The sequence below is a fragment of the Parus major genome, chromosome 4 (genome assembly GCF_001522545.3).
Source record: "Parus major isolate Abel chromosome 4, Parus_major1.1, whole genome shotgun sequence".
Classification (NCBI taxonomy): domain Eukaryota; kingdom Metazoa; phylum Chordata; class Aves; order Passeriformes; family Paridae; genus Parus; species Parus major.
Window position 1 is genome coordinate 13,150,036 of NC_031771.1, and position 27,604 is coordinate 13,177,639.

The following is a 27,604-nucleotide window of genomic DNA, read 5'->3' on the forward strand; positions in this document are numbered from 1 at the left end:
AGTGCCGACCCAGAAAGCTATGAAGATATTGGCTGGAGCTACTACAGCAATCTCCAAAATTTAGTAGAACCTAAAACAAAAGGGTTTTTGTTAAGATATAATGAAGACACTGGGGACAAGCATTATTTCAGGAGAAAGAAAAATCTGCTAAAAAGTTTAAATGTAGTTGTGGGTAGGAAAACAAATGGACAGAGAAATAAAACCTCTCAAACCACAAACATTTAAAAAAAGTTAAAGATTTTCTAAGAAAATTAATAACAAAACAACAAAAGACCGGTCAGTTGTATTAGAGAACGGAAAACTAGAAACAACAAAGAAAAGAATAATGAGAGTTTGCTAATGCAGTAAGAAAAGACTTTAAAGACAATCCTGCTATGTGTCCAAAACTTTACAAATATTTTAATCATTACCAAAACACGGTTAATTGTGGTTATGAAATAAAAAGCAGAATAGGTGACAGAAAGAGGGCATAGAAATGAAAAACTTGAGGTAGTAAGGCTTTGGGCTTAAATAAAGTTCTTGAAAAAAATACTGAATGTGGTAGTACTGGCAAAAGAACAAAGGTGTTTAAAGACACTGTTTATTGGACAACACTGGAGACTGGGAAGCATAGGGTTAAAGAATAAACAAATTAGCACCCAGAAAAATAAGGTTCTGGTTCAAACCTTAAACTTAGTGGGATCCAGGGAAAGAATTTAAGAAAGATCTTAAGAAATTCAGAAAAGGCAGACATTACATGGTTTATGAATCCAGTCAACTAGATTGATCCAGTTCCAAACCCTGTATTTCTAAAAGATCTCCCTATTGCCACAGAAATATTCTGTCAAAAAATAAAAGAACCAGTAAGAAAGCAAAGCCCCTGAGAAAGCAGTCAGAACAGTGAATTTGTGCCAGAAAATGAAGAAACAGCTTGTACCAGAAACTGTTCCTAAACACATAGTGCTGTAGTGGAAGGGCTGACAACCACTGTGATAAGTGTTTTATATCGAACAGTAGCCTAATCTAGCCTCATCTTAAAAAAAATAATAAAAAGAAAATAATCAATAAAGGAAGACCACCAATCCCTTGCCAGACTTGTGTCTAACCTCTGCAGTTCATATTGTCACTGACAACACCATGGGTTATTTCAGTTCCTGCTTTTCACTGCACTGTTGCTTGACACAAAACCAAAGAAGAGAGGAGCAACTCGCTCACATCAGCAACATATCCGTGTTGCAATGACTTAGACTGGTCCAAGCTGATGCCTTATAAAATGTTCCTGCTCAGCTCCACAATTCTTCCAGAAAAATTTAGAGACCAGCCTTTTAGAAGACTACATCCTCTTGTCTGAAAAGACTAGCACAGAGCTGATGCTGCTGATGTTGCCAATGACCTTAAACAATATCTATGATATTAAACAGCAAAAAATCATAGCAAACACCAGCATTCAACCTAGATCACTTTATCCTTTTTCCTCCACAGTGACAACAGCAACCATCTGTCTCCTCCCTGGTCTCCCAGTTTCCTCTTTCCTTACTTCCCTGAAGTAAAGTACAACCCTACCTGGCCTCCCTATCTATCTCACACTGTCAAGCATAGCAGAACTGTGATGGAACACATGTCACTTCTCTTCAGAAACAACAACAACAAAAAAAAAAAAAGGCAGCAAAAGAGCTTTGTGTGCAGGGAAGAGTCCAGGGCTCCCCAGGACAGAGGAAGAGCTGTTTTGTGCAATTAGAGCTATGATGAGAGAGCAGAGTCTACAGGAAAGAGGGAACGAGGAAAAGCTGCTTCCTCTTCTTCTAGCTGACCAACCTTCAGCTGAAAATCTCCTTTCTCCAGAAACAAAACATTTGGCCAAGAACCTTTAAAACCTGTTCCTACCATAAGGACAGAACTGAAAAAGACAAATATTTTCTTGAAGCCCTCACCACCTGTTACCATCACCAACATTTACCTAGACACTGAACCATCAGAGTTTTGTGAATGTAAGCAAGTCCTCTGATTTCTTTGCTTCCAAAATCTACCCAAACTTGCTTCCACAGGGCTGCAATGAAGCACTTACCTGTGGGAAGCCCTTTTCCCCTCAGCCTCTCCCGAATTGCCTGGCTCCTGTCTGGCTGCAATTTTCTATCTCCATTACAAGACAGCTGATCCATCTGCAAAAAAACGGCAGTAACATAAAGTCAAAATGTTGGAAAAGCTCATATAAGTATGAAACAAGCATTGTTTTTTTGTAAATGCACATTATTAGTTTGTGTCAAACAATTAAGTGGAGAATGGGAGTTCAAAATTTTAATAAAAAATTGATTCATCAGTGAGCATATCCCCTGGAATTATACATATTTGAATAGCTTGTACATTATTTAACTACACATTTGGTCTACCTTTTTTCCACTAAGAATAAATTAAGTTCACAAGGATGTAACTTAAACACATTCCACCCCTACAGCAAACTGAAGGGACAGCAACACTCAAAACCATCTTCCATGATTACAACATGACTAGAACTTGCCTAGTTCTACCAATGAGTTCTCCTGTAACAGGAAGAACTGTCTTGTACCCTTGCAGGATTGATTTCAAGTGTCAAATCACATGCATCCATTGGCCAGAAGTCTCTTCAGACCCTCAGGCACATTCCTTTTCAAGTGTCAGGCTTAACTACTCCCACTAACTTTTCACTTTTTTTTTTTTTTTTTAAAATCAATACTTCCCTAGGAAAACCTTTCACATGTTCAAGCATTCAAAGAAGAGTTTATTTGCTACAACAAAACATTCTTAGTGAGCTCTTTTCATATAGTGGGAGTGCAACCTGGACAGCAGGAGGGAAGGAAAAATCAAGCAGACTTCACAGTTACAGTACAACTCAGTTAACACTAAACAGACTGAATCAGCCTGGGGTTATATTGCCCTTTACAAAGCAAATTAACATGGCAAATGAAAACATTCAAATGAGACCTCTCAGCTGTGCTTCAGACATCACCAAATGACCAGTTACAGAGATAAGACCCCTCGAGCCTTTGATAAAGCCCATCAAGATTAGAGGCATGCCAATCCTGGAATAGTAAATTGTAGTCTGCCTCTGAAAAAACAAAATTTATACATTTTTCTTGTTAATTTAAAACATTCCAGCACACACACAGAGCACTGATCATTAAAACCAGCAGGGCCGGCTGGCTAAGGTGCTCAAATACCTAGCAGCACAGCTATACTGTCATTGCTCCCTCAACTCTTGGCTCTGTTCAGCTGGGTTTTTCCTTGTCTTCTTGCAAAGCCAACGCAGTGACACGTCTAGAATTAAAAAGGTGACTGGCAGAGGAAAGGAGCAAAGCTTCAGCACTGGATAACTGCTAGTCCCAATCCTTCACTGACAATATGGACAGGAGCTTGGGAGCATAGTTGCTGGATTCAGCTCTCTGCTGGATTTCAGCACAAGCATTTGGGAGCACTTACTAAACCCAGACTCCCTGAAAGCTTGCTGATAAGAACAAGAGGAGGGAGAAAACTTGCTAAGCTGAAATGGCCATCAACAGCTTGGAGAATAATGACTCACTTTCCAGAGTGGTTGTTTCTATAGCTTGTGGCCTGATTTAAAACCTGGATCTTTATTTTAACAGCACCACTGATGAAGGCCCTGTAGCCTTTTATTTCACTGAACCACAGACTAGTCCCACTTGGCAACTACCCAAGACTTCAGACACTACAGTGAGGAGCACTGGACTGACAGACATACCTCACGGACTAGACAAGGCTTTGTGGAGCTCAGGCTCAGCACTACTTCTGGAGGCCTGCCATAATCAGCTGCTGTCAAATATCAGACAAATGAAGGGACCTCTTGCTTTCTGCAAGCACTTCCAAACCAGATACATGAAGAAACTATCAATTAAACGTTTTTCATGCAATTTCAGTGCTGTCTCTCTAGACACCAGTTTTTACATGGACCTGCTGGAGTGAGTCCAGAGAAAGGACACTGAGTTGATTAGACGGGTGGAGCACCTCTCCTATGAGGAAAGGCTAAGAAAAGGCTTAGGGGTAACCTAATAGCGACCTTCCAGTACCTGAAGGGAGCCTACAAGATGGAAAAGAACTATTTACAAGAGCATGTAGTGACAGGACAAAGGAAAATGGCTTCAAACCGAGAGTAAATTTAAATTAGCTATTAGGAAGAAGTTCTTCACTGTGAGGGTGGTGATGCACTGGCAAAGGTTGCCCAGAGAAATTGTGGACATTCTTTCCCTGGAAGTGTTCAAGGCAAGGTTGGATGAAGCTCTGAGCAATCTGGTCTTGCAAAAGGTATCCCTGACCATGGGAGGGAGGTTGGATATAGCTTTAAGGTCTCTTTTAACCCAAACCATTCTACTATTCTACACCAAATTATGGTCTTCCTTTATTTACATAAAATTATTTAACTATTCTGAATTTAAGCTGTAATGGTTTAGGTGAAGAGAGAAGTTGCCCATCAGGAATAGTAACTTTGCAAGATGAGTTCATGTAATTTCTTTCACTTCTAAAAGCAGTTTGGTCATTATTGGACAATAAAATCCTCCACAATTCTCATATTCAAGAGCTGAGCAGAAGTGCAAGAGAATTGTCACACTGCCTAAACAGTCCTCCTTTCTGTTAATAAGCAACTCTCCAAAAGTCAAGCATAACTTCAAGTTAAAGTAAACTCACAGCAATCATTTCTGAAGCATTTCAAGTAGCAACAAGTCTAAGGCTTGCCCTACAGTTTATCACCCTTGTTCTCCTGTTTCTCCCTACTTTTTTTTTTTTTTTAAAATGAAGACAGTTCATGAAATGACCTCCTCAGAAACTCGTGAATGCATGTTCCAGGAGGAACTGTCAAGTGCACAAACTGCTACATGGGGAGAGAAGCTGTTCTCTCCTTTCAACACTCACCCTTGTCAAAATTGCAACATACCAAAACAAGAGGAAGAATGACTGCAGAGTGACTCTGAATTAGCACTTTTGCTCTCTTCCTGCTCACCTCTATTATTTCCTCAATCGCTGACACAGACTTACCCCAGACAGGCTTCCCAGAACCAGTCTGACCAACTGCTTCACATATGAGAAAGAAGGGGCACAGTTGCTGTTCCTTATGTGGGCGCTGCAGGCATCCAGAACAGTCCGAACAGACACACGGGCATAAATGACATCTTCACACATGCCCAGGAGAATGCTGTTGAGATGGTCTCCAAGCTTGATAGGCTAGTGACAAACAAGAACAGGGGAGACAGGAGAATCAGTTTTAACTTGGTTAAACTTGGTTAACTGAGTGACTTGCGAAACAATCAGAAACCAAAGACACTCAAAGACTTATTACCTACATTATCTGAGTGCCAGTTTGAAAGTCACCATCTAGGAGGTGGAAAAATAGTGGCTGTAGAACAGGAGAGAGACATTCAGCCTCTGGATTCAATTCCTACTTTACAATGATCCAGCCTAAACAAACTGCCTGATCTCTAAGATCATGACACCAATGACTTTCTCAAACATTTAATGAGTAAGTGAAAATAAAGTAGAAGGGAAAAGGCTCAGAGGAAGTTTTATTCCTTAATTTTGAACATTCTGCCACCCAAGTATAAAATTCAAATCTCATCACAATAATTTTGGACAACCCTCTGTGCTCATTTTCTGCAGTTCCTCACCTCCCCAATACTTTGCAGCAGATGTGTTAGCATTCCCAAATTCCACTGATATCACTAAACAGTATCAACAAAAAAGTAAGGAATAAAACAAGCCACTGATTAACGAAGCAGAGCTTCATAACTGCAGGACAGCACCCATACAGCCTAAAAGAAAGGTAAATCTTGATGTCTTTCTGCCCTCCCTGTTGAGTGAATACAGCAGCACACTGTACTGGAATATCCCTCCCCAGGGTATGCAGCAGCCAGTGATAACACTTGTTCTCAGGTGCCGCAGGCACTTGCGACCTGAGCGTTCTGATCTGCAACTCTCCCAAAGTGGGTGGTTATCCACAAAGTACAAACACTGTCAAGCTTTTTGCATCAGAGTGCTTCAAACAATTGCAATCTTTCAATCTTCCCTGTGTGTGCACTCTTAAGGTGAACCATAAAAAAGGCACTCTGGACCACCCCGATTTAATTAATATAGGCTTTTCCCATCTATCTGTTTATCACTTCTAACTAATCATAAAAAATCATGTATGTGAATAAGATAAGAATCTCATGTTCAGCCACACTCCCAGCAGAGAAGCAGCTCATTAACAAACATAGGCAAATATAGAAAAAGGGCAAATCTGCACATGCAAATTAATGCACAAAAGTAATGCCACACACAAGACTGTCCTTTTGCCAACATTAACTCCACAGGACAGAAGACCCACATGACTACATCCCAAAGGCAGATTCCTTCTAGGCATACCTCACCACATTGTCTTTGGGGAAATCCTGTTTTATTAGCAGGTAGGGCATGCCTCCCCACTACATTACTGAGAAAGTGCTGCTACACTCTTAACACCAAAGGAAGAAACACAGAAAATGGGGACTGAAATTCATGCCTACACTCCTCTCAACACCTACATACTTTAAGTCACTCTCCTACTACTGTTGAATACTACTCTTTTCATCTCTTACAAGACAGGAAAGCAAAGAAATGGGAAAGCCCTAGAATATAAGAAAACTCTAGGGATTTTGGGACAGGCACAGTAGCCATTATGAACAGGTACCCCTACACATTCAGCGCTTCGAAGTTTTTTACTTCACTTAGCTGCATTCAGGCAAAATAAAGTACAACTGAGATGCCAACTACCGCTCTGGTAAAGAAAATATTAGGAACCGAAGGCCTAAAATGCTGAAGTCTTTCAAAATTTTCTTCCTTAGTCTTACATATAACATCAACTTGTAGGAACAAACCTAAATCTAAACCACAAATTGCTTCTCCCACAGCTGCAGGTCCATTATTAAATGCCTTTTCAGAAGCATTTTATCTTATTTTCACTCTTATAGGTATTTACTTCTAAAAGTTTAATTTGGGACAGGGAAGGAGCTCTGAGGAAGATAAAGAATCACATCAATCTTCAGTCAGTTTTGGCAGGACAGTCTAAGATTTATGCTGGGTGTGTAAAATAACCACATTGAGTAATAACACTCATCTCTAAGCCGTCTGCAACTGTGTTTGCATTGACTGACAAGTCAATAGCAAGACCTGTTCCAAACAATTCATACCCTTTCTTGACCATTGTGAAAGGTTATACACATATATTATCTATATGTGTCAAATCCAGACTCACAGAAGCTATGGCAGCATGGAGAACAAGTTGTTTTATTATGTGTAAAACAACCACGTTACTTCAATATTTATTTTTATATAAGCCTAAACCAAAACAAATTATTTTCTCCTTTGTCTACAGCTTAAACTGCTGTCTTTCAGCCTGTGGCATTACAGGATAGACTAGCCCAGATGTATCTTCATGGAAAGTAACAGAAATGTGCTACCAGCACCTTCTCCTGCAAAACCAGACCACACTTCACAAGAAAAACTCCAAGTATGGGAAAGAAAACTTCTGTACTGTGCAGTGACAGGAACAGACTGCCTAGAGAAGCTCACTGAGCCATCTGGATTCAATCCTGTGCTACGTGCTGTGGGATGACCCTGCTTGGGCAGGGAGGTTGGACCCACTCTGGTCCTTTCCAACCTGACCCATTCTCTAAAATTCAGGGAAAGGCCTCTTGCTCCTCAGTGTCTCAGTATGACACCCTGCCATGCAAATTCAAATGCAGAGTCAGTCAAACAGTATCAAGTCTGGAGCTGCAATATTAACCAAAACCAAATCCAAACTTACCTGACTTTGAGGAACTTCGTGGTCAGCTCCCCAAAAGAGCGCCATACCAAGAGAATAAATATGGACCTGCCATAAGACACAAGGTATCTGTCAACTCATTGAACAAGACTAGAAATGCAAAGCAGACTTTTAAAGGAGATTGACTAACTTAACATCATTTTGCTTAGAAATAAATTTTTTGTATTTAAGCTCAGCTGTCTTTCAAATCCTGCCTCTCCTTTACATGAGGTTCAGAGAAGCAAATCCCAGTGCTACAAAACAGATGACATCTAACCAGTGTCCCCCATCTTCTCTGTTCAATTTTAAGCTTTCATCTCACACTGGAGCCAGAAACTCATGTAATTCATACAATCAGCCTAGTGTGGGGTAAAGACTGCATGGTTGTGTCCAAGGATCCTCAAAACTTGTGTCTCAAGGCAAGGCAGACCTTGGCACGAGTCAAGTAGGGGCTATCCTAATGAAATCACAAAGATTGGGATCAAAGGAAAAAGAAGGAATGAACAAAAGAATGTAAACATTTAAAGCAGTGCCTTAATCTGCAACTGGTATTTTAAGGTACAAATACATTTGCCATTACACATACAATTAATGATTAATATGTCTTCAGCATAAGCCCCTCACTACAGGGAATAAAACCTTTAAATACTGCAGAATTAAAAGCACAAGCACGTGCTGGCTCTGTAAGTGACTGTCAAAAAAACCCCCAGGTAAATGTAGAAAGAAGGCACAATTTTTCTGGACTGTGTAAGTAATATACACTAGTGTTGGCTCTTTATACCATGTTATTAGTAATATTTACGGTGCATAAAGCAACAAACTTATTAAATAATTCTAAAGGCAATGAACAACAATTACAAGGACAGTGATAAATTAAAAGGTCACATAAGTCAGCCTCTTCACCAATTAAAAGCAAAATATCTTACTTAAATTCTAGATCTATAAATTGACAAAAATCTGAACAGATTAGGACAGTAGTCAGAAAAATGCATCAAGGTTTCTAAGTTAATACCACTGCCCCATCCACCCAGAAACATTCATTTTTAAATACTAAGAAAATTGTTCTCTATCTGGTTTATTATCCATTACCCTTTCAACTGAAAAACTACAAAGACTTTGTCACATATCAAGATATACCACAGCTACACAGAAAAAGATAAATATGCTTTCACAGCAATAATTAATACAAACAAAACTTTTTAGAAAAAGCCAATAAAACACAAAAGACACAAAAACAATCAAGAAAAAGCCCAAACCAAACAAAACCAGAAATGCCCCAACTTTTTCACTCCCCCAATAATGCAAGAACAGCAATTAAAAAGACTATTATAAAGTTAGCTAATTTTAATTAGAGACATTGTCATAGTCCTAAGTCTGCTGGCATTCAAGAAGAATTTGGATAACAGTCAGATATCTGGGTTGTCTTCTTTGGAATCTGGAGTTGGACTTGATGATCCTTGAGGACCCCTCTGAAACCAGGGAATTTCATCATTCTACGATTCTGAGCTTCAACATACCCAAAGAGGTTTCCAAAAATGAGATATACAATCAGATCTCTAAACTAAAACTTGCTACTCTACTAATCTATCTGAAAACAGCTTTCAAAAGATGAGCATTTATGCAAAAATTCTAATTAATTTTTGTATTATTACACTTAAAATATTTTCCACAATATATAAATCAACATGACATTAATTTCCCAAATCAATCTCCATTCTAATTTTGAATGGTTTGGTTACTCTATTTCCCATAAGCTTGTTGTCCTGGTTACCTCAGATGTATTTTGGATTCAAATTTACTGCGTGTCTTAGAATCAAAGGGGTTTTCCTTTACTGATTGCAATTTTTTTTGGGTATTTCTCCTTGAATACACCATTAATTTGTATTAGCAAGCACAATCATAACTGAAAAGACAAAGGCAACTCTGTCACTGTCTGATAAAAGGCCTTAAAAAACAAGGTGCTTTTCTGCCTTCAGGAGCTTTTAGTAGAAGAATCTAAAAGGAAAAAACCAACTATTTCCAGTAAATTAATTCAGTGAACTACAGCCAGTTGTGGCAGAAGAAAAAGAAGTTTTAAATGTGTTAAAAGTTACCACAGTCAGCAAAGCAAAATCTGATTCTGTGACCTAAGAAACACAAAGTCAACATACTCCTTACAAAGAACCTATGAATGACCTGATAGAGTTTAATAGGAATGGAAAGGGAAGCAGTCAGAAAAAGAGGGGTACACATATAAGCTATGTATCAGCTCTACTAACTTCAACTAATTAAAGTCATAAAAGGACACCAGTTTTTGTACAAAGCTGTTTCAGGGAGCTTCCTTCTTCCATGTAAGCAACTAAGGGGATCACCTTCCATCCAGCAAGCAAGGTTATGCTGCTACCAGGAAAGAAATTCACACAGCCCTAATCAGCGAGGATTAATCAGCGCTGTACGTGTACAGAGCACCAGCATTTGGTCATCGCCTATTGAAATGCTCTGTGTTGGCATTTACAGGCCACAGAGGTCCCTCTGAATGTTTCCTTCCTAGAGATTAAGAAATGTCTCAGCATGGCTTTTCATAGTAACAGTCCTCCCATTTATTTCAAAAGGAAAAAGAAATAGCATATTGCATACTGGCACAGAACAAAGAATGCAATCAGTTCTGACAAAGGTCACAAGCTTGTCAATTCAGAACTATTTTTTCTGCCATTTTTAAAGGCCAGTTTTGTACATTAACTTCAGAGTTGGCACTAGAGGTAACGTTACTGTCTTCTGAAGTGTTGTCCCTCTTGAAAGAAAAGAAACAATTCCAATAGTATTACTGCAGGATTTGGCAGCTGCATCCTACATAACTGAACCTGAGTCTTCATTTGTCAGTGTTATTTTTACTCCTCTATTAAAACTTTCAGCCTAGGTTTCTAATTGTTTATAGTTTTGCCATAGACAAAACTGTAAACATATTTTTTTATACCATTTTTATACCATTTTTTATACCATAATTTTGACAATATGCAGGGAAAGAAGGATGTCTAAAGGGTTTGGGAATAATTGTGGATTTTCAGTAGGTATTCAGTGATATAGCCCTGAAGAAAACTGACTATATACAAAAAATTCTAAAACAAAATATTCAACATAGAAACACATGTTTTAATAGTCCTTGTGCACACAACAGCAATCAATGCCAATACCACTTTCCTCTGGAGTAAGAGCTGTTCTTCCTGGAAGAACACTGCCAAATGTCATAATTGTTCCCAGATTACAACACTGGCTGTGGTTAGCTTTCCTCTTAGGATTATTGATCCAGGAAAGCCAAGGAGATAGAAATAGCTCAGCTTCCTTTTCACTCCCACCACTAAATATCTTTGACTAAGCCAAGGGAATGGTTTTCTGGAGAAAGTTACTATTCACAACAAATTTTGTCAAGAATACAGCTGAGAAGATAATAATTTTGACTGTACTTGTCAGTGACCTGGAGATCACGTATACAAACCTTACTTGTCTGAATATTTACCCTTGTGAAAGAGTTAAAATGAGAAGTGGGAATTCTGTGCAGCCCTTGCCCAAGTACGTACGTGGCCAGGGCTTGTTGAGACTCTTCCTCACAACTGCATACAACCATAATCACTATTCCACTTTAACCAGCAAAAACAAAGTAGGAGGATCCCTTCCCCCCCTCACAAAAGAAATTACATGAATCACAAACCAAAGGGAGACAAAAAGGACAGTTTAAAGCTATTTTGTGAAGGGATCAACAGCAAACCACCAGAAGTGTCTGCCAAGGAAGAGGCACTGTACCTTTTCAACATCTGACAGGGAAGACAGCGAGTGGTTCTGCAGAACCTCTGGTGCTGTGAATGCTCGCAGGTCTTGTTGGGACACATTTTCGTCAGTAAATGACACACTGCCAGATGGAAGCAACAGGAGAGACCATGGAGAAATGATGAATCCCAGAGCAGCAGGATCAGCTGTAATTGAAAAGGGGAAAAAACAAAAACCACCCTGAAAATGAAGCAATGTTGTTTGATGCCCTTTCTGGATGTTAGTTTATTACCAGCCTACATACTATTAGTAGAATAGATTCATGCTTCCTTTTCCACTTGTGGTGTTTCATAACCACAACCACCTCAATTTTAATCACACTGGGGAGTAACACCTATCTTTTATGAGTATTCTTTACTATTATTCATACCAGCAAGCTCAGGAAGAGCCTGCTAAAATACTCACAATCTCCTGTCCTGAAGTTATTTCATTTGTGTTACAGTTGACATATAAAACATTCCCTTTCTGCAGTGCACATATCATTAAGGCTAATTCCAACAATAGGAATGGAGTTTGCTCCTGTCCTAACATAGCACTACTGCAGCAGCAATGTTTGGAAGACAGTAGACAAAGTAAGTGGGGAAGGAAAATACTCATTAGAGTGGCTAACAGAAGGAGACAAAAGAGAAGGGTTTTGGGGCACAGAAGTAATTTTTAGTCTAAAGTGAAAAAATATTACAAATACCTGAAAATTTCAAAACAAGCACTGAAATTGCAGAACCAAAAGTAACCAAGATATGCAATTTGCCAGCTAGGTTTTTGATGTCTGATAATACTGCTGTCAAACTAATTTAAAAAAAAAGACCAAAAAAAAGACCATTTCCTTAAGTCAAAACAATTTTTTCAACACCTCAAACATGAATCAACTCAGTTTCACTGAAGGAGGCATGAGGTTTTACTCAGAAAAAAAAAAAAGTTTGATTTTTTCATAGGCAAAAAGGCAATAGCTCTGTCTTCTGTTACACAATATATCAAAGACCTGAGGAAACACATTTGAGTGGTATATCCTTTTTCCCTTGATATAGTAAGCAAAAACAGCAGAATAATAATTTCCTCCATTAGCACCACCACTGACATTTTCCACTCTCCAGCTCAGGATATTCCTACAGTGCTGGTTCCTAGACTGCTGAACTATCTTGTAATCTAGAATATTTCTAATCTCCTAGGATATTAAATTACTGTTTGCAGATATCAGGTGTAAAAAGATCTCCCAAGTAAGTCTTCCAATTTTCTAGCCCCACTTCCTCTGAAACAAACAGAACAAGTGCTGTTCACTGTTGTGGCAGCAAGTTCAGATGTCAGAAAAAAGAAACAAGGATGAACAGGCCATTTCTATTATATGTAACAAGAAAATACAACATTATGTAGCAAAGCTTCCAAAATTATTTTTATTAGGATTACCTTAGTTGGCCTTTGACTTTGAAAAATTATCCTGTGGGTAACTACTGAATTCTGCACCGCTTCTGTGTGTATTCACCGCTGATATAAAAACCCTAAACAAACAACATCTTAAAATATTTTAAAATTCTACCTTATGAATCCCAACTCAGGCAGTTCAAGAAATGTAGAGGCTTTAATCTTACTTTAACATTTTGTATAATAAATATTTGAAATACATAAAAATTCTTCATATTCTAAACTAAGACTATACTCATATACTAACATATACTAAGACAAAAAAAAGATTTAGTTTTAAGAACAATTAAACTCCTTCAATTAGTCTGAAGTCTTCCCAATATTAATTTCAACAAACTTTAGAGCATTTGTCTCCTATAGATGTGAATTTATTGATCCACTCCCACTCAAGAATCTTCATGACTTCAAGCAATGTAAAATGAATGTGATAAAGAGTAAGTTTAGAAAAAAGACTGATTTTGCCGTTTTACTGACATTTTCTCATCTTCCTCTTTCAGTAGCCTATAACTAACATAGCAGATCATAGAGCCTACACCACAACTTCAGGTAATCTAATCGATTGTTAGGAAGGATGAGGATAAAATGGTTAATTCTCCAGTTCCTTCCTCAAGGCATGCATCACAAACCAAAATAACTAATCTCAAAGCTCCAACTTCATAGATATACTTAAGGAAATACTTTTTAAAAACACATCTCTAACATGTTTGCACCATGGATAAAAAAAAATTGCAAAGATGCAATGTATCAAATAGACAGCAACCACAGGAAAAGAAAAGAAACTATTTTCCAGTGATAATATTTGCATCATCTTCTATTTAGGCTTTCGGAATTATTTGTAAGAGCAGTAAGGGTAATACACTCCTGAAAATACTGAGGAAAATGACAAAAAAAAAAGTTTCAAACCCTTTTTTTCTAAAAGCACTGGAATTCAGGATATGGCTCCGGTCAATTTTCTATCTAATAGGCTTTCAACTGTGCTAGAGCTGCCAGCCTTCTGAGTTAACTCCAGAACTATGCAACTTGGTAACAAAACACTTGTGAGAGCTCAGCATTTCAAGCAGTACCAAGACAGAGATAAATAGCATGGTCTTACTTAAAGTGAGAGACTGAACTGGCTTTAAACACAATAAAAACAGAAATAATCCTCAGCTACAGAGCATCTACCAAACAAATGAGAGAGGAAAAAAATCCTTTATGTGCTTTAACAGCATAGAAGTAGCCTAAGATAAAAAAGGCCCACCACATTCTAAGAGACATGAAGACAAATTTTGAAATGGATCTATTTTACAATACTGTTGGCAGGTAATTTTGAATTCCCAAGCTACAGTCACAATTCCAGTCAGTCCTTCAGGATCTTTACTCCCCCACTTCTCATAAGCCACACAGAACACATACACACACATCTCTAAAAAGCACAGAACAACCCAAAAATATAGACAAGGCTTTCAACACACATTTTTGCTTCCCTCCATAGCCCTCACTGAGACAAGTAAGATTTCTCCTAGAGCAAAGGATCCTGAAAATTTGTATGCTCAGGCCAGGCTGGAGGCAGACCACTGACTCACCTGCAGCCTGGCCAGGATTATTCCAGCACACGGCACCACTTCTGCTGTAAATCCTCTCCTCCTGGGCTGGTGCAGCGTGTCCCTGCATGCCTGGTGCGCAGGGCAAGCAGCACTGCAGTGTCTCTGCTCCCTCTGCCTTTGGCACCATGGGATAGGGAGAGCTCTGATGGGACACTGAACCCCTTGGAAAACTGAAATGTACTCTTTCCTGAGGATACTGGAGCAAGAAACAGCTTGAACAATTAGTTTCTGAGATCACTTTCTGTTGCTGAGCTGCCCCACAATCAAACACCACACTACACTGTAGTGCTGACTACATCCAGCAGAGCTCTGCAAAGAGTGCAAGTAGTCACTGAGCCTCTTTAGTGTGAGTAGGGTGGGTGGAGGTGGAGGAAGGGATGAGGAATAGGAACTAAAAAAAATTTAAAAACCCCAATAAAATTACAGAAGTCCCATCTCCCTCCTTCTCAGCAGCCGAAAGATCCAATGTCACCAGACGATGAAAAAAGAAAAATCATTCCCCAACATGTACTGGCAAAAGGAAAATCATTTATCACCAGCCAACAAGGACCATCAAGGAAAGGAGGATTTGGCTTTTTACCCCTTCCTATTGCATTTTTCCTCCTGTCAACCAAACCAATCCATTTCCTGCTCCATCCCAACTAGGTCTATGACTACTTTGGACTCATCACTAGTCCCATCAGCACATTTCACACTTTGCCTTCCTTCTTTTACTTACACTTACTCAGGCAAAGCAGCCAGAGTAGTTTGACAGTCAAAAGTATTTACAGATCCCTGAAAACCATAATCTTCCTTCTTCACATCCACTTTCAGATGATACTTTTCTTTACATAAATCATTTCCCATATACAAATTTGCAAGACATTCAACTTGCAAAGACTCTTTCTTTGCTCAACCTGTCTTTTTAACATCAGACTCACTTTCCCTCTTCCCTTCCCCCTTCCTTTAGATACATGTCTCCAAACTTAAGGTCCAATTGTTTTCAGAATCCTCAACGCACACTTTAGAACAGGAGTGGCCTGGGTGACATATGAAGGCTTTCCCACTTTCAAGTTTAGATAAATCTTTTCCAGTTAAACCTAGCAAATTAGAGGGACGCCTGTTTTATAATTCTCAGCAGCAGCGAGCACAGCACTCTCCTAATGCTTATACACTCACATTTGAGATTACTTCAAAGACTTGTTCCTTTGACCTCATGGAGTTCTAAGTGCAAGATAGGGCATGTCTGAAACAGCTGATACACCCTTTCAACAACAAAATAGTTACTGCACATAATTAAACAGATGTAAGAGAAGGGCAGGTCTGGTATCAGCCTTTTCAAATCTCCAGATTAATCTCAACATCACCAATGCAACTGATGTCAGATCTGCAACTGAGTCCTAGATTGTCTTTCTCCTTCATTTAACAGCTTATAATGTGCTGACAAGACAGCTACCAGAGCTGATCTTCTAAATTGGTGATAAGCAACTGGGCATTTCAATCTAAGCTTTTATTTTTTATAATGATAGAAATAAATTTGTAAAGTTTTTTCTAAGGAGTTCAACATCTGTTAGAACCATAAATACAAAGAGGGATAAAAATATGCACATTTCTGTATCTGTTGCTGAATTAGGCATGATGTGATATGCAATTAGCGACGAAGACAATGGATTTTCATCCTGTGTTTCTCTTATTCAGTGCTTTGATGGATAAGAAGATAGACTCACTAAAAGATATGAAAAACTTTTTTGTATGAAGAAGTCATCAAATCTGTAACAGAAGCCTTTTTTGGACATTTTTCTCTAATTTCCAGAAACTAGCTTCAGTAAGAAATTAATTGAAGAACAGGTTCTCAGTTGACAGAGTATTCCCAACTTGAAACAAACTACCAAAACCCTACCAGGGTCACACACAAAAATGATTACTTGGGCTGGTAATTCCTTAAAGCATCTGTGGGTCCTGGGCTGGTGTGGGGAGGCTGACAACAGATGGCAATTTAAGAGTTTGCTATTTCCATGGCCTTTTTTATCCCCCTCGTTTCAAAACAGCTGGAACACAGCCTGTTGAACAATATGCCTCATTTAATTTTTTTTAACAAACAATGTACAAAACATTCAACAAATCTTGTATTTTGTTACAGAACAGCGTGTTCAGGGACTCCAGGACTCTGTTCAGGGAGGAATAGCATTTCTGAGAGCTGGTCAAAGCTGAACATGCTGTGATCTTACAGAAGCTAAAAGCTTGCACTATCTCCCTCTGCCCAGAAGAGATCAGTCAGTTCTGAAAAATTTTGGAAACTCTGCCATAAAATAGCTCTTCCACACCATATGCATGGAAGAAATGGGTCTGAAATTTGACCAAGAAAAACAAGATTTCTTTAAGATCCCCCATTTGCTACAAGTCCTCCACAAATAAAGAACAAAATTCAGTGAGACAAGCCTACAGGAACCTCCACATTTTCTCTTCCTGAACATTAACAGCACCTTCATAAGCCAGCATAGAAACTGATATTCAAGATGACAAAAAAGGTTTCTAGATTGCTTCGTTACTGAAGACAAACTTTCATTAAAAACTGTCTGGTTATCCAACTCTTGCTGAGAGGAATTAGATTACCTTTATCAAACTCAGCTACACAGAAAAGCTCTTTCATTTGAGTCTCTTGAAGTGCATTTTACCAAAGGCTATATCCCAGGTTAATTAACAGCAGGCAACTGAAAATAGTTCGCTGAACTAGCAGAAAAACAACTCAATAAAACAGCTTCATCTCCAAAGAAGAGACAGATTCTTCTGGCACTGATTTTATCTGAATTTGTGTTTTGGTCTTCATGGATAGGAAGTAAGATCAGAAGCTTCTGCCACCTTAGCCATTCTTGGCTGGCAAACATTCCCCTGCCTTAAAAACACGTATCAGAAGTCCTGGGGCAGATTTCTGTTTTGTGCTCTCATCTTTCAGTACTTGTTCTTCTGAAGGAGGGCTCACTGTGTTCTCATTGTCAATGCTTGCATGCAGTCCTCATACAGATTACGACAATTTTTCTGCACTGCTTTCAGGATAAGAAAGGGTAAGCTCTTATTTTCAGTGGAGACTCCCTTCTGGAAAAAACTGAGGCACAGGATAAAGTTTTAAGTGGTTTCACTACTATGTGCTCATACAGCTGTGATCTTGTAGGTGGATTAGAAGATGGAGCTCCATGTGTCAATTCCTGTGAAGTTTACAAGAGTAAACCTCTAATCATTTAAGATCCCTCATAAGTCAAGGTCTTAACAATATGTCCTCTTAAAAGAAATAATTCTCCTGTTTCCAAGAGAGAACAAAGAGTGAAAGAGAGGAAAGCAGATGCCAGCTTTCCTTTTCTTGCAATATGAGAAGCAGCAGGACAGGTCAGTTGGTCAAACTGCAACAATAAACTCAGCATTCCTGAAAGGGCATGCACTCATGGGCTGTGAGAATATTGGTAAAGAGAAGAAGGTAAATTTGAATGGGATGTCAAAATTACCTATAATTCACCTGGCAAAAAATATGTTGGAGAAGTTGATAAAATTCATATTTATAAAGCTAAGTCAAGTGTGATCAGAAATCAGGTACCACACAGCAGTTTCTGCCCACATCTGCCTTCTCTGGAGCCTGTGAAGTGTCCAACAGAGCCCACTCTCAGAGTCTGGGCAGTGTGTAAGACACAGCCAGTGTCTGACTCAATGGATTGGCTAAGCCAAATCTTAAAAAAAACAAACCCAGCCCAAAATAACCTAAACGTTGAATCTTGGTAAAATTCTGAATCAAATACTTGCAAGAAATGCAAAATATTTTGCCCCAAACAGCAAAGATGTGTCCCTTGCATAGTAATGTGGCAAAACAATGACTATTTTCAAAGAGCGAGCCTTTGATTTTTCATAATAAAACTGAATAAGCTTACATAGCATGCTGATATGAGGGGATGGCCCCTGCAAAGGTTTTGAAATACTAGGATGCAGCATGGGAACATACACGTTATCTGAGAATAAGTTAAAGATGTTGCTAAAGTTCAATATGTGGCTTAAGCATTTATTGCTATTAGAGCAAGAAAGGGAGGGAAGGGCCCTAAGGATTTGCAGATTTTAAAGGAAACAAAGGAAAACATAAGGAAGGGGAAAAGTTCCATATTCAGACCTAGTGCTAAAATGTGTATTATTATCAGTATTGCAGATGCTGAGCTTGAAGCCTACTGAGGTTGGAGGGAGGAGGGACAAGAAATACTTCTACTCCTTTGAAGTACAAGACAACACCACAATCCTCTCAGTAGCTATGTAGGTGTTGCCACTTGCATTTTGGGGAATCATATCTAGCCCTCTGGTGAAGTTTTCTGGTTTTCACCTTAGAGAAAAAAATCTCTTCAGAGCACACTGGTCATGACTGCACAGTACTGTGCCCATTTCTATGTCTACTTCAGTACCAAAATGTTCCAATGGTCTCAGACCATTATTTATCACTTTTTTCCTATGTTCCCATCTCACTTCAATGGGTCTAAAGTAATTGAAGTTATCACCACAAGAAATGGGATGTGTCACAGATTCTGGAAGAACACGAAGTGATGGTTGAAAGCAACCTTTGGGCTAGGATGCAGAGAGGCACTCACCCAGAGACAGATTAGGAGCAGGAAGTTTGGGTTTAGAGCCAAGGAAGGACAAGGCAGTTTACTTACATGGCACCTTAATATAAGCAAAATGTTTCCAGTCCTGTATTTATCAGTCTTAAAAAATGCTTACCTTTTCTGAATAGTTCTTGAAGGCTCTCTGCACTTTGATTCAAAATAGCCCATATTTCCTCTTCTTGCAATGGTCCCCCCCGAACCTCCAGAGCCTCTGCTAGTGACACATGCATGTTACCTGGAAAATAAACAGACTGATGTAAGACTAAATAACATCTTTTCTTCCCTGTGCATGCCGTATTCAAGTAGTAATAAACTATGTTCAGCCCTTGGTCACAAAAATTCTCCCACCAAATATAAGAAATACAAAACATTCCCTATGGTGATAAAGAATTTTGAACTGAACTCCAGAAAAGCTCAGGTTAAAAAAATATAATGATCCATATTAATATTGTAGGCTCTACATCCATAAATTCAATGAGGTGGCATTAATCCATATGCTACGGGCAAGAGCATGCTCTGTTTATAAAGATGACAGATCGATCAGTAGTTACAGGTTTATTAAAATAAATCAGTTATTAACATGATTTTGATAAGTTTAAGTCAGTGAAGCTGTTGTTAGGAAAGGAAGCTCTTCCTCCTCTCACAGGGTTATTGATTGCATCTCGTGAGCATATTATGAGAAGCACTACCAGAAAATATGTACAGAAGCAAAATAGCTATAGAACTGACAGCTATGGAACAGCTTCTCCTTACAGTTAAAAAAGCAAAATAGAGCTCTCAGCAGCACTCTACTAATTACATCCCCAGGAAACAAAGAAAGATTTCCTTCCCCAGATAAACAAGGTTATGCTGCAGTATTTTTTGAAAGAGCTAAACCACTTTCACCACACTACAATATAATATTCTGTTGTCCAAAACCATTTGAAAATTGAAGAATGCATCCCTAAATATTCTGGCAAAGCAAAGCTTCATCTGTTCAATAAACTCAGTAGCAAATAAATAATGTGTCTGCTTAATTACTCCATCTTTCTATGGAATGTTCTCAGATTGAGTACTCATGCCAATTTATATTTCTGATGAGAATGCAGCTGCAGTGGCTTCTCTCTTTGCTTCTCTCCAAAGCCCAGAGAAGAAGATCTTGAGGCACTGAGCTGTAATAAGAGCCTAAGGTGTATTGTCAGTCATCACTGGTAAATTTGTTATGTCTCAAAGGCTCCAAAGCTGCTGCTGGAAATGGAAAATACAGTTCCACAAGGAATGCTTATGGTCTGGAAACCAGTAACTGATATCAACAGTTTTAGATGACCCAATGGTACTGCTGGAAGCAGCTCCCCCTTCCTTTAAATCACCCACCCAGAGCCTCCCCATCATACCATACTATCCTGGCTCAGGTATATGGGCACTAACCTAACAAATTTAAAGAGGGACAGGCTTACAGGCTATATTTAGTTTCCCAAATGTCTAGGCAGCTTTATGCCTTCCATGTGTTTTTAATTACAGATAGCCAGGCTTATATATAATGGCAACACAAAAGGCTGAATATCCTACGGTTTCTAACTGAAAATATGGGGTTTGACAATACTTGCTAAAATACTAGCCTTTTCACCTAGAATTCCATACTACTACTGAAAAATTGCATATTGCTGGCTGCTTTTCACAAAAAATAAGCACAGCTTATTTTTCCTTATTTTACAACTTGCCAGTTTGTAGCATTCAATTACTGTGCGTATTTACTAAGCCAGATATATTTTCAACAATAAGTGTTCAAAAGTCATCATCAAAAGACAATGGAAGGGAAAGCAGACTCAGGTAACATTTAAAAGAAAGATGAAATCTGAATTCCCAAAGAGATAAATAAATAAACCATGAAAAATAGAAAGGTAGGGACCAATGCAGACTTGCAATAAATGCGTGGAAAACCAGAGAAAATTGTGCCTCCAGTCAGCATGAGATTCACATACACCAGGCACAGAGCGAGTGGCTGGTCTCACTGATCCAGGAAATACTGTGATTTTATGCCACTGTCTCAAATTTCAGTAGGTACAACTAGAATCAAGTTATCTGGATAATTCAGATCAAAAGATCTCATCTTCTCCTAGGGACTAAAAATACATGAACTGCAAATGAAAACTTCCTGTGATAAATATTCTAAAGGAGAATGCCAAGCATAAGAACAACAATCCCCTCTCCCCCACCCCAAATCCTTCTCTGCTCCACTCCCCTTTTCCCCATTCTGCAAAATGCTGCATCCTTTCAGCTGTGACTGAATAGTGTGGACTGCTCTGTGGCAGCTATAAGCCAATTCACTATTTAACAACACAACAGAGACCATAAGCGTGTCTGCTGAAACTCATGAAAACACATTACATCCACAGTAAAAGAATCCTACAGCAAACAGTTTCTTGATCACAATAAGAAGCAGTATGAATGTACACACCCAGCCACTTCAGCTGCAGCAACGCAAGCAACAAGATCTGCTTGCATTTTACTGATAGCAGAAGCTTGACAAATAAAAATCAAACACACAACACAACAAAATCAAACTATTTCAATCTGATTTTGAAAGCCCAAGCAAAATTCATCACAAAACCAATCATTACAAGCACAGCCACATGCAAAAGGCCACAAGCTGGGATTTGAGTGGGATTGTCATTGAAGCAGATCTGTTTCAGTAACTTTTTGGTAACTTTCTCTGTAACTTTTCTTCCTCAAAATTATCTTTAAGCTGCATTGCTTGTCTGTCTCAGCAGACCAACATGCTGGTTATGAGGATTAAAGAACCTCCCACAAAATGGTCCTCTGGCACCAAGGAACTGACTGAGGGAAGCTGGGATGAAGCTCTTGGCAGGAAAATGCAAGGCCAGGTTTCTCCACCTGTACAGCCCACCTCTCATCAGCCAGGCACCGATTTGGAGCTGACAGTGGAAGTGCCTGGCTCAATACATATTTCTCCCCCACCAGTTTTGTTTGTCTCAGAAGTTTTTTCACAAGAAGATATTTGTAGTACACAGTTCATCCAAATTCACTGTCTCCTTAGATTCTGGGAACCCTAAATAGTGTGTAGTCCTTTGTGAATACAGAAACCTAAATGCTCGATACGTACAAAAGCTTTTGGTTCTATGCAATACCCAAACATTATGATAAATTGCAACATAAGGACTATATTGAGGAATTTTTCTAAGAGAAAAACATTTAAAATTTTTGTAGAATACCATATCAAAATCACGCTCCTGGCATGATTCCCTGTGTTTTTCAGTGTCCCAGGCTGACCAGCAAAGAAGTCTTGATGCACTGGTAAAGTCCTCCGTGGACTCTTAGTCAGCTCATGTCAAGCCATTTCTCTGCAACAAGCCTTCTCCCCGTCTCCTCTTCATGTAAGGAAAGCAAGATCTGGAATCCTGTGCCCTGTTCCTTTCACTCCTTGTAATAAGGATGGACAGAGTAAAGAACATTGAAAGGTGGACCTTCCAAGGACAAGTTCACTCCCCTTTTCTCGGGACAGAGGTATGATGGCATCTTAGTACGAGGCCACATGGAGATGGGATCGGGGTAGGCAAGTCTCACGGTTAGGTGGTACGTACTCCACACGAACTGCTAGGGCATGGACTGCCCACTCACCCAAAACTCACACCAGATCACAGCCACAGCACACCCAAACAGGGAGATTTGCACAGCAGAGAGCACAACACAGAGCAGGAAGGCAGGACAAATTAAAATAGTTAGCACTGGAGGTGCACAGACATGAACCTGACAGATTTCTTGTTCTGAGGCAGAATTTACTCTCAGACCACACAGGAATACTATTTCCACAGGAAGGGAGTTGCATTGTATGGAGGCAGCTTTTATGCTCCAGGACAAAAGAGTAAATTCAGGTGTAAATCATTTGTATTAACAAGCTCAGAGTGCAATTTCTCCACACCATTCAGCCCTAAGCCATGCAGGCAGCACAATCACAGGGAAAAATATTGCCTAAGCCAGAGGCCTCTCCCATATCTCAGACACTTTTTGAAAAGAGCCTGTCTACCTCATGAGGACCAGCTGCCAGCTCCTCCCTCTAGACAGACAGCTCATACACTCCCCCATGAGTGGGATGGGGCTCTGTCTCTTGCCCGAAAACAAGCTCAGTGACCTCCTGGCTTTAAAAAGCCTCATTTTTAAGTCCCCGCAGCCCATGTTAAAAGCACACCACCTATGGAAGATCCAGACATTGCCAATGCCACGAGGCAGCCTTTGCTGTCCCAAGTAAGACAGAAAGCACAACAGGAGCTGCCCTTCACACTGAGTAATTCTGTCAAAATGGCTGTTTGTAAGTATATACTTTTCTCCCTACCACTTACAAAGTCTTCACACCACCTCACTTTTTAATTGCTTATGTAAGCAGAAGTTAAACGCTCAGAATTCTCATTTCCCCCAACCACCACCATTTTTCCTCACATGTTTTAAATTTTAAATTGAAGGTCTACAACAGCAATGAAGAATTCAGAAAATTTTAAAGGCCTATTCTTTCCAAATTTTATTGAACTGTCACCAGCCAAAATATTAAGGCACTATTGCTGTGACTGTGATTATTAAGGACTGTAATACAGTAATTTTTGTCAAAAAGTTCCTAAAAACAGACTAAAAGTCAAAAGGTTAAATTGCTTCTACTTAACTAATGCCTGACAACTTGGTGTTTTTGTTTTAGTAACACATCCCTTGCTTTTTTCCTTACCTTGTGCACCACCATTTTTTCCCCAATGCTGTAACTTCAGAACAAAAACTTTTAGTCAAAAACTGTGCTTTAACATCAGCTAACTGAAATGCCTGCACTACCTCACACTTGATATTTCATAGGAACATGGTACCAAGAAACATGAAAGGCAGCTGCACTAGGCGTAAACTCTGCAGGTGTTTTTAGATGTGCGAGAAACAGTGAAAAACATCTAGAATACACTGTTAGAATTTCTCAATAATCACATAAAATACTCTGATACTAATTTTTGTGCTTTGACAAAATTTAAAACAAAGGAGAGGGAACTAGAAGGCTCTATATACGTACAAAATGCTTTCTGTGGAGAAAGAACCCAACTTATTTGTCCCATATAAAACAGTTAGCTGACCTTAACTGTCCTGAATATGAGCAATATTTCCCCCTTGCTCCACAGGGACACTTAGGCAAAAGGTGGCAGGAGGAGAGTATCTGAGGAGACTTTTCTCTTAGCAGATGAGCCAATAGCCCCTTCTTGGCCCTTCCTCTGGAGATATAAATGCCTGGAATCAGAAGTACATTTAACAAGGCAATTCTATGCAAGAGAACCTCTTAAAATTCACCTTTCTTATGCCATGACTGGCTGCCTGAAAATAAAATGCTGACACTTTCATTCAGCACTCACTGAGCATGAAGTGCTTTTTAAAAGCACTCAACAGGCACAAGTCTCAGTGACACTGAACTGGGGCTAGACCTGGACAGTTTGGAAAGTCTGCTCTCTCCCATTTCAGAACCTGAGCACCATAAGCCATTACCAGGCCCTGTAATTTCAGAACTCTGGCATCCATCCTATTTATTTACATTGGCCCACATCTTACACCCCGAAACAAGATCTGACTATGTATACCAATTAGTTTATCCCCAATAATAAATACTGTTGCTGAAACTGGGCTGAAGTGCAGAACCCTGGAGCCAAGTTAGAAAGCTTGGCACTTCAGTAGTCTTTGAAACCTTATTTTCAAAATCCACACATAAAATGTGGTTTTCCTATAGCCGCAGGTCCAATTTGCATAGACTATCCAGAAAATAAGGCATTATTTGCAAATAGTCAAGCATGCAATCAAGTCAAATACACAAGCTAATCAAGTCAACTGTGCTTAAAGAATTTTTTTTCTTTTAGAGTCCCTGCTATTGAGTTAATTACTGCACATTATTCTCAATTATTGTCTTGAAGGATAAGGAAACAAACCCTTGTGTCACAACCACTTTTTTCATGTCTCCTATAGGTACAAAGAGAGGGGGACACAGCCCCACAGGATCCAACTACCACTTCCCCCCTTTTTTTAAAAATATTTTAAAAGCTGCCAGAAATCAGGTGAACCAAAATTTATGTGAAAAAACTCCACACTTTCATGATGTTTTTCATTCAACCTTATTACCCAATATTACCTTAGCACTATTCTTTCTCTTTCATTTTAGAGAGGTCAGCAGAGACTGTATTACCATCCAAGTGTATCTCCCCTCCTCCTGTTATGGACTAGATTAGCTTCTTCCACTCACATGTTTTCCTTCCATGTTCTCCTTTTTCTCCCCCATAGGCACACAAGATAAAATGTCAGCAAAACAAAAATTTCATGCTCCTGGGCAAATCCTATACCAAGAAAATTTCTTTGAAACTGCATTTCTTCTTCAAAGTGATAGCTTGCTGCTTGAGCTCAGTCCTCCTAAGTAAGGAACAGAAAGTAGCTCAAATTTGTAAGAAAACACAGTATGAAAACACTCCCAGAAGTATAAATCTTGGCCTTTTATTTGAGCATACACAGATGAACAGCTGAGATGTTAGCATTTCTCCTCCCAAAGCCTTAGATCAGTATTATATTCCCATATCTGGAAGACAGAAGAATGTGACACACTAAGAATCTTGGCTCACACCTCCAGGACAAGCAGTGTTTATTTTGCTCAAAAAGTGCTTGCTTGCTTTCCTGGAAGGTGGAAAGAAATCAGCTTCTGGTATTGGCCTGAACACACAATGGAAGACAAGCAAGGGTTAGTGTTGACTCCCTCCTTTGCTCTTCTGTCTCCATCACCAAAACCAGATAAACTTGTTTATCTGAAGCTTTGTGTTAGGCAAACTAGTAAAGCCAGTCCAAATTGTATATAATGATCATGAAAGTCATGTTTTCTAGGCAACTGCAGAATGCTTTTTTATACATGAGGGTAGCTGATGTTTCACATTTGATATTAAAATTTTATTCAGAAGAGTATATAATTATCACTACAAAGTAAGCTTAATCCACATAAATCGTAGCATGACTCTTGTATCCCTCTCTTTGTTTAATTGTCAGTGTAAGATTCTTGGGCAACTCCCTTATTTTGCTGTTGATCTGCTCCACCTCGGAGAGGGCACGTCTCCTGATGCATTTCTCATACTTGCAACTTTCATTTTAATTGCTAAGTAGGAGCAGAAGACCTGTGACTAAGGCAAGCTTTAAAAAAAAAAGAAAACAAAAAAAGAAAAAGAAATTTCAGGACTACAAAGCAGCTCGGCAATAGTGACACTTTTTAAACAGTAACACCCTCATTCACACATAACAAATTAAATCCTTCTAATGACCTGAAATAACCAGAAGCAAAAAGGCATCTTACTGCAGGATGGAGTGATGATGTGCTGTCTATCAGACAAAAGGCACTAAGAATGGCACCTCCAGCTTTAGTCCAGCAGTTATTCCATTGTTGCATTCGAGAGCCACGCATTCCTCACATACTGTGAAAAGGTCATGACTGAAGTCTGTCCTTACTCACAGCTCTCAGCACAGCTGAAGAGGGAATGAAAGCTTTTGTCAGGGGAGCAGAAATAGTAGCAGGCACCTGATTTGAATGTCATGGAGCCACTAGAAAGCATTATTCTAAGTCAGTAAGTACTGCTTCTCACCATCTGTGACATTCTAAAGCTATCTACAAATAAAACACTGGGGCTCTGGTGAGCAAGTGAAGGAAGCAGTGATAAGTACTTAGTACAGTAACTGCTTTTTCATTCAGTACATTATAATTATTTTATAATATTATTCATCATCAGTTCCCAGTGTTTGAGAAGAGTAATGCTCAAATATTTAACACCAAGATATAAATTGCCACAGACTAGAAATTCGGCGACTCTACCAATAGGTTTCACTAATGGATCAACTTACTTAAGAGTAGATTTTTAAAAGCTTAGCTTAAGTCCTCTCCATGGTAATGAACTTATACTACATCAGACAAATTCTCTAGTACCAAAGGGCTCTGATTCTGTCAGAATCCTTTCAGTCTCAGTAACAGAGAATGGAAAGGCATTCCCCTTGCAGTAATGTAATAATCAGTCACGAAGGCAGCACAACAGGATCAGCAAACAATTAAGCCAAGTGTCTAAGCGTTCTATGTTTTCTGAAACATGGCACTCGAAAGTCCTTCAGATAGGTACAAAAAAAATAAGTTAATGTGCTACAATACTGGGGGGGAGAAGGGAATCATTAGTACCCACCAACCCTAGTCATAAAGTAAAGTGTTAGGTTTACAATATATTTGTAAATTACACAGAAGTCAACACACTCTTAAAAAGTAGAAAGGCTGACCTTACCATATGTGATTTCAAAGCCTGACTTTAATCCTATATATTCACATCCAATCCTTCCACAAATGGCTTTTTAGGCTGTTAGGGTGAGTAAACTGCATGGTTCACTTAGGTTTTGAG

The 27,604-nt window shown here is 39.1% G+C and overlaps 1 protein-coding gene across 7 annotated transcripts in view; it reads right to left on the reverse strand.

Annotated features, from left to right (window-relative positions):
• The window catches only part of PTPN13 (protein tyrosine phosphatase non-receptor type 13), a 111,568-nt gene that overhangs the window by 66,944 nt on the left and 17,020 nt on the right, over window positions 1–27,604 (reverse strand). For all 7 annotated transcript variants that reach the window (XM_015625376.3, XM_015625375.3, XM_015625372.3 and 4 more), the window contains exons 2-6: window positions 19,306–19,425; window positions 11,558–11,727; window positions 7,784–7,849; window positions 5,002–5,187; window positions 2,045–2,138 (exon numbers count right to left, since the gene is read on the reverse strand). In XM_015625376.3, the coding sequence (XP_015480862.1) occupies window positions 2,045–2,138; window positions 5,002–5,187; window positions 7,784–7,849; window positions 11,558–11,727; window positions 19,306–19,420 (631 nt within the window). In that variant the 5' untranslated portion in view covers window positions 19,421–19,425. The remainder of the gene's footprint in view (window positions 1–2,044; window positions 2,139–5,001; window positions 5,188–7,783; window positions 7,850–11,557; window positions 11,728–19,305; window positions 19,426–27,604) is intronic.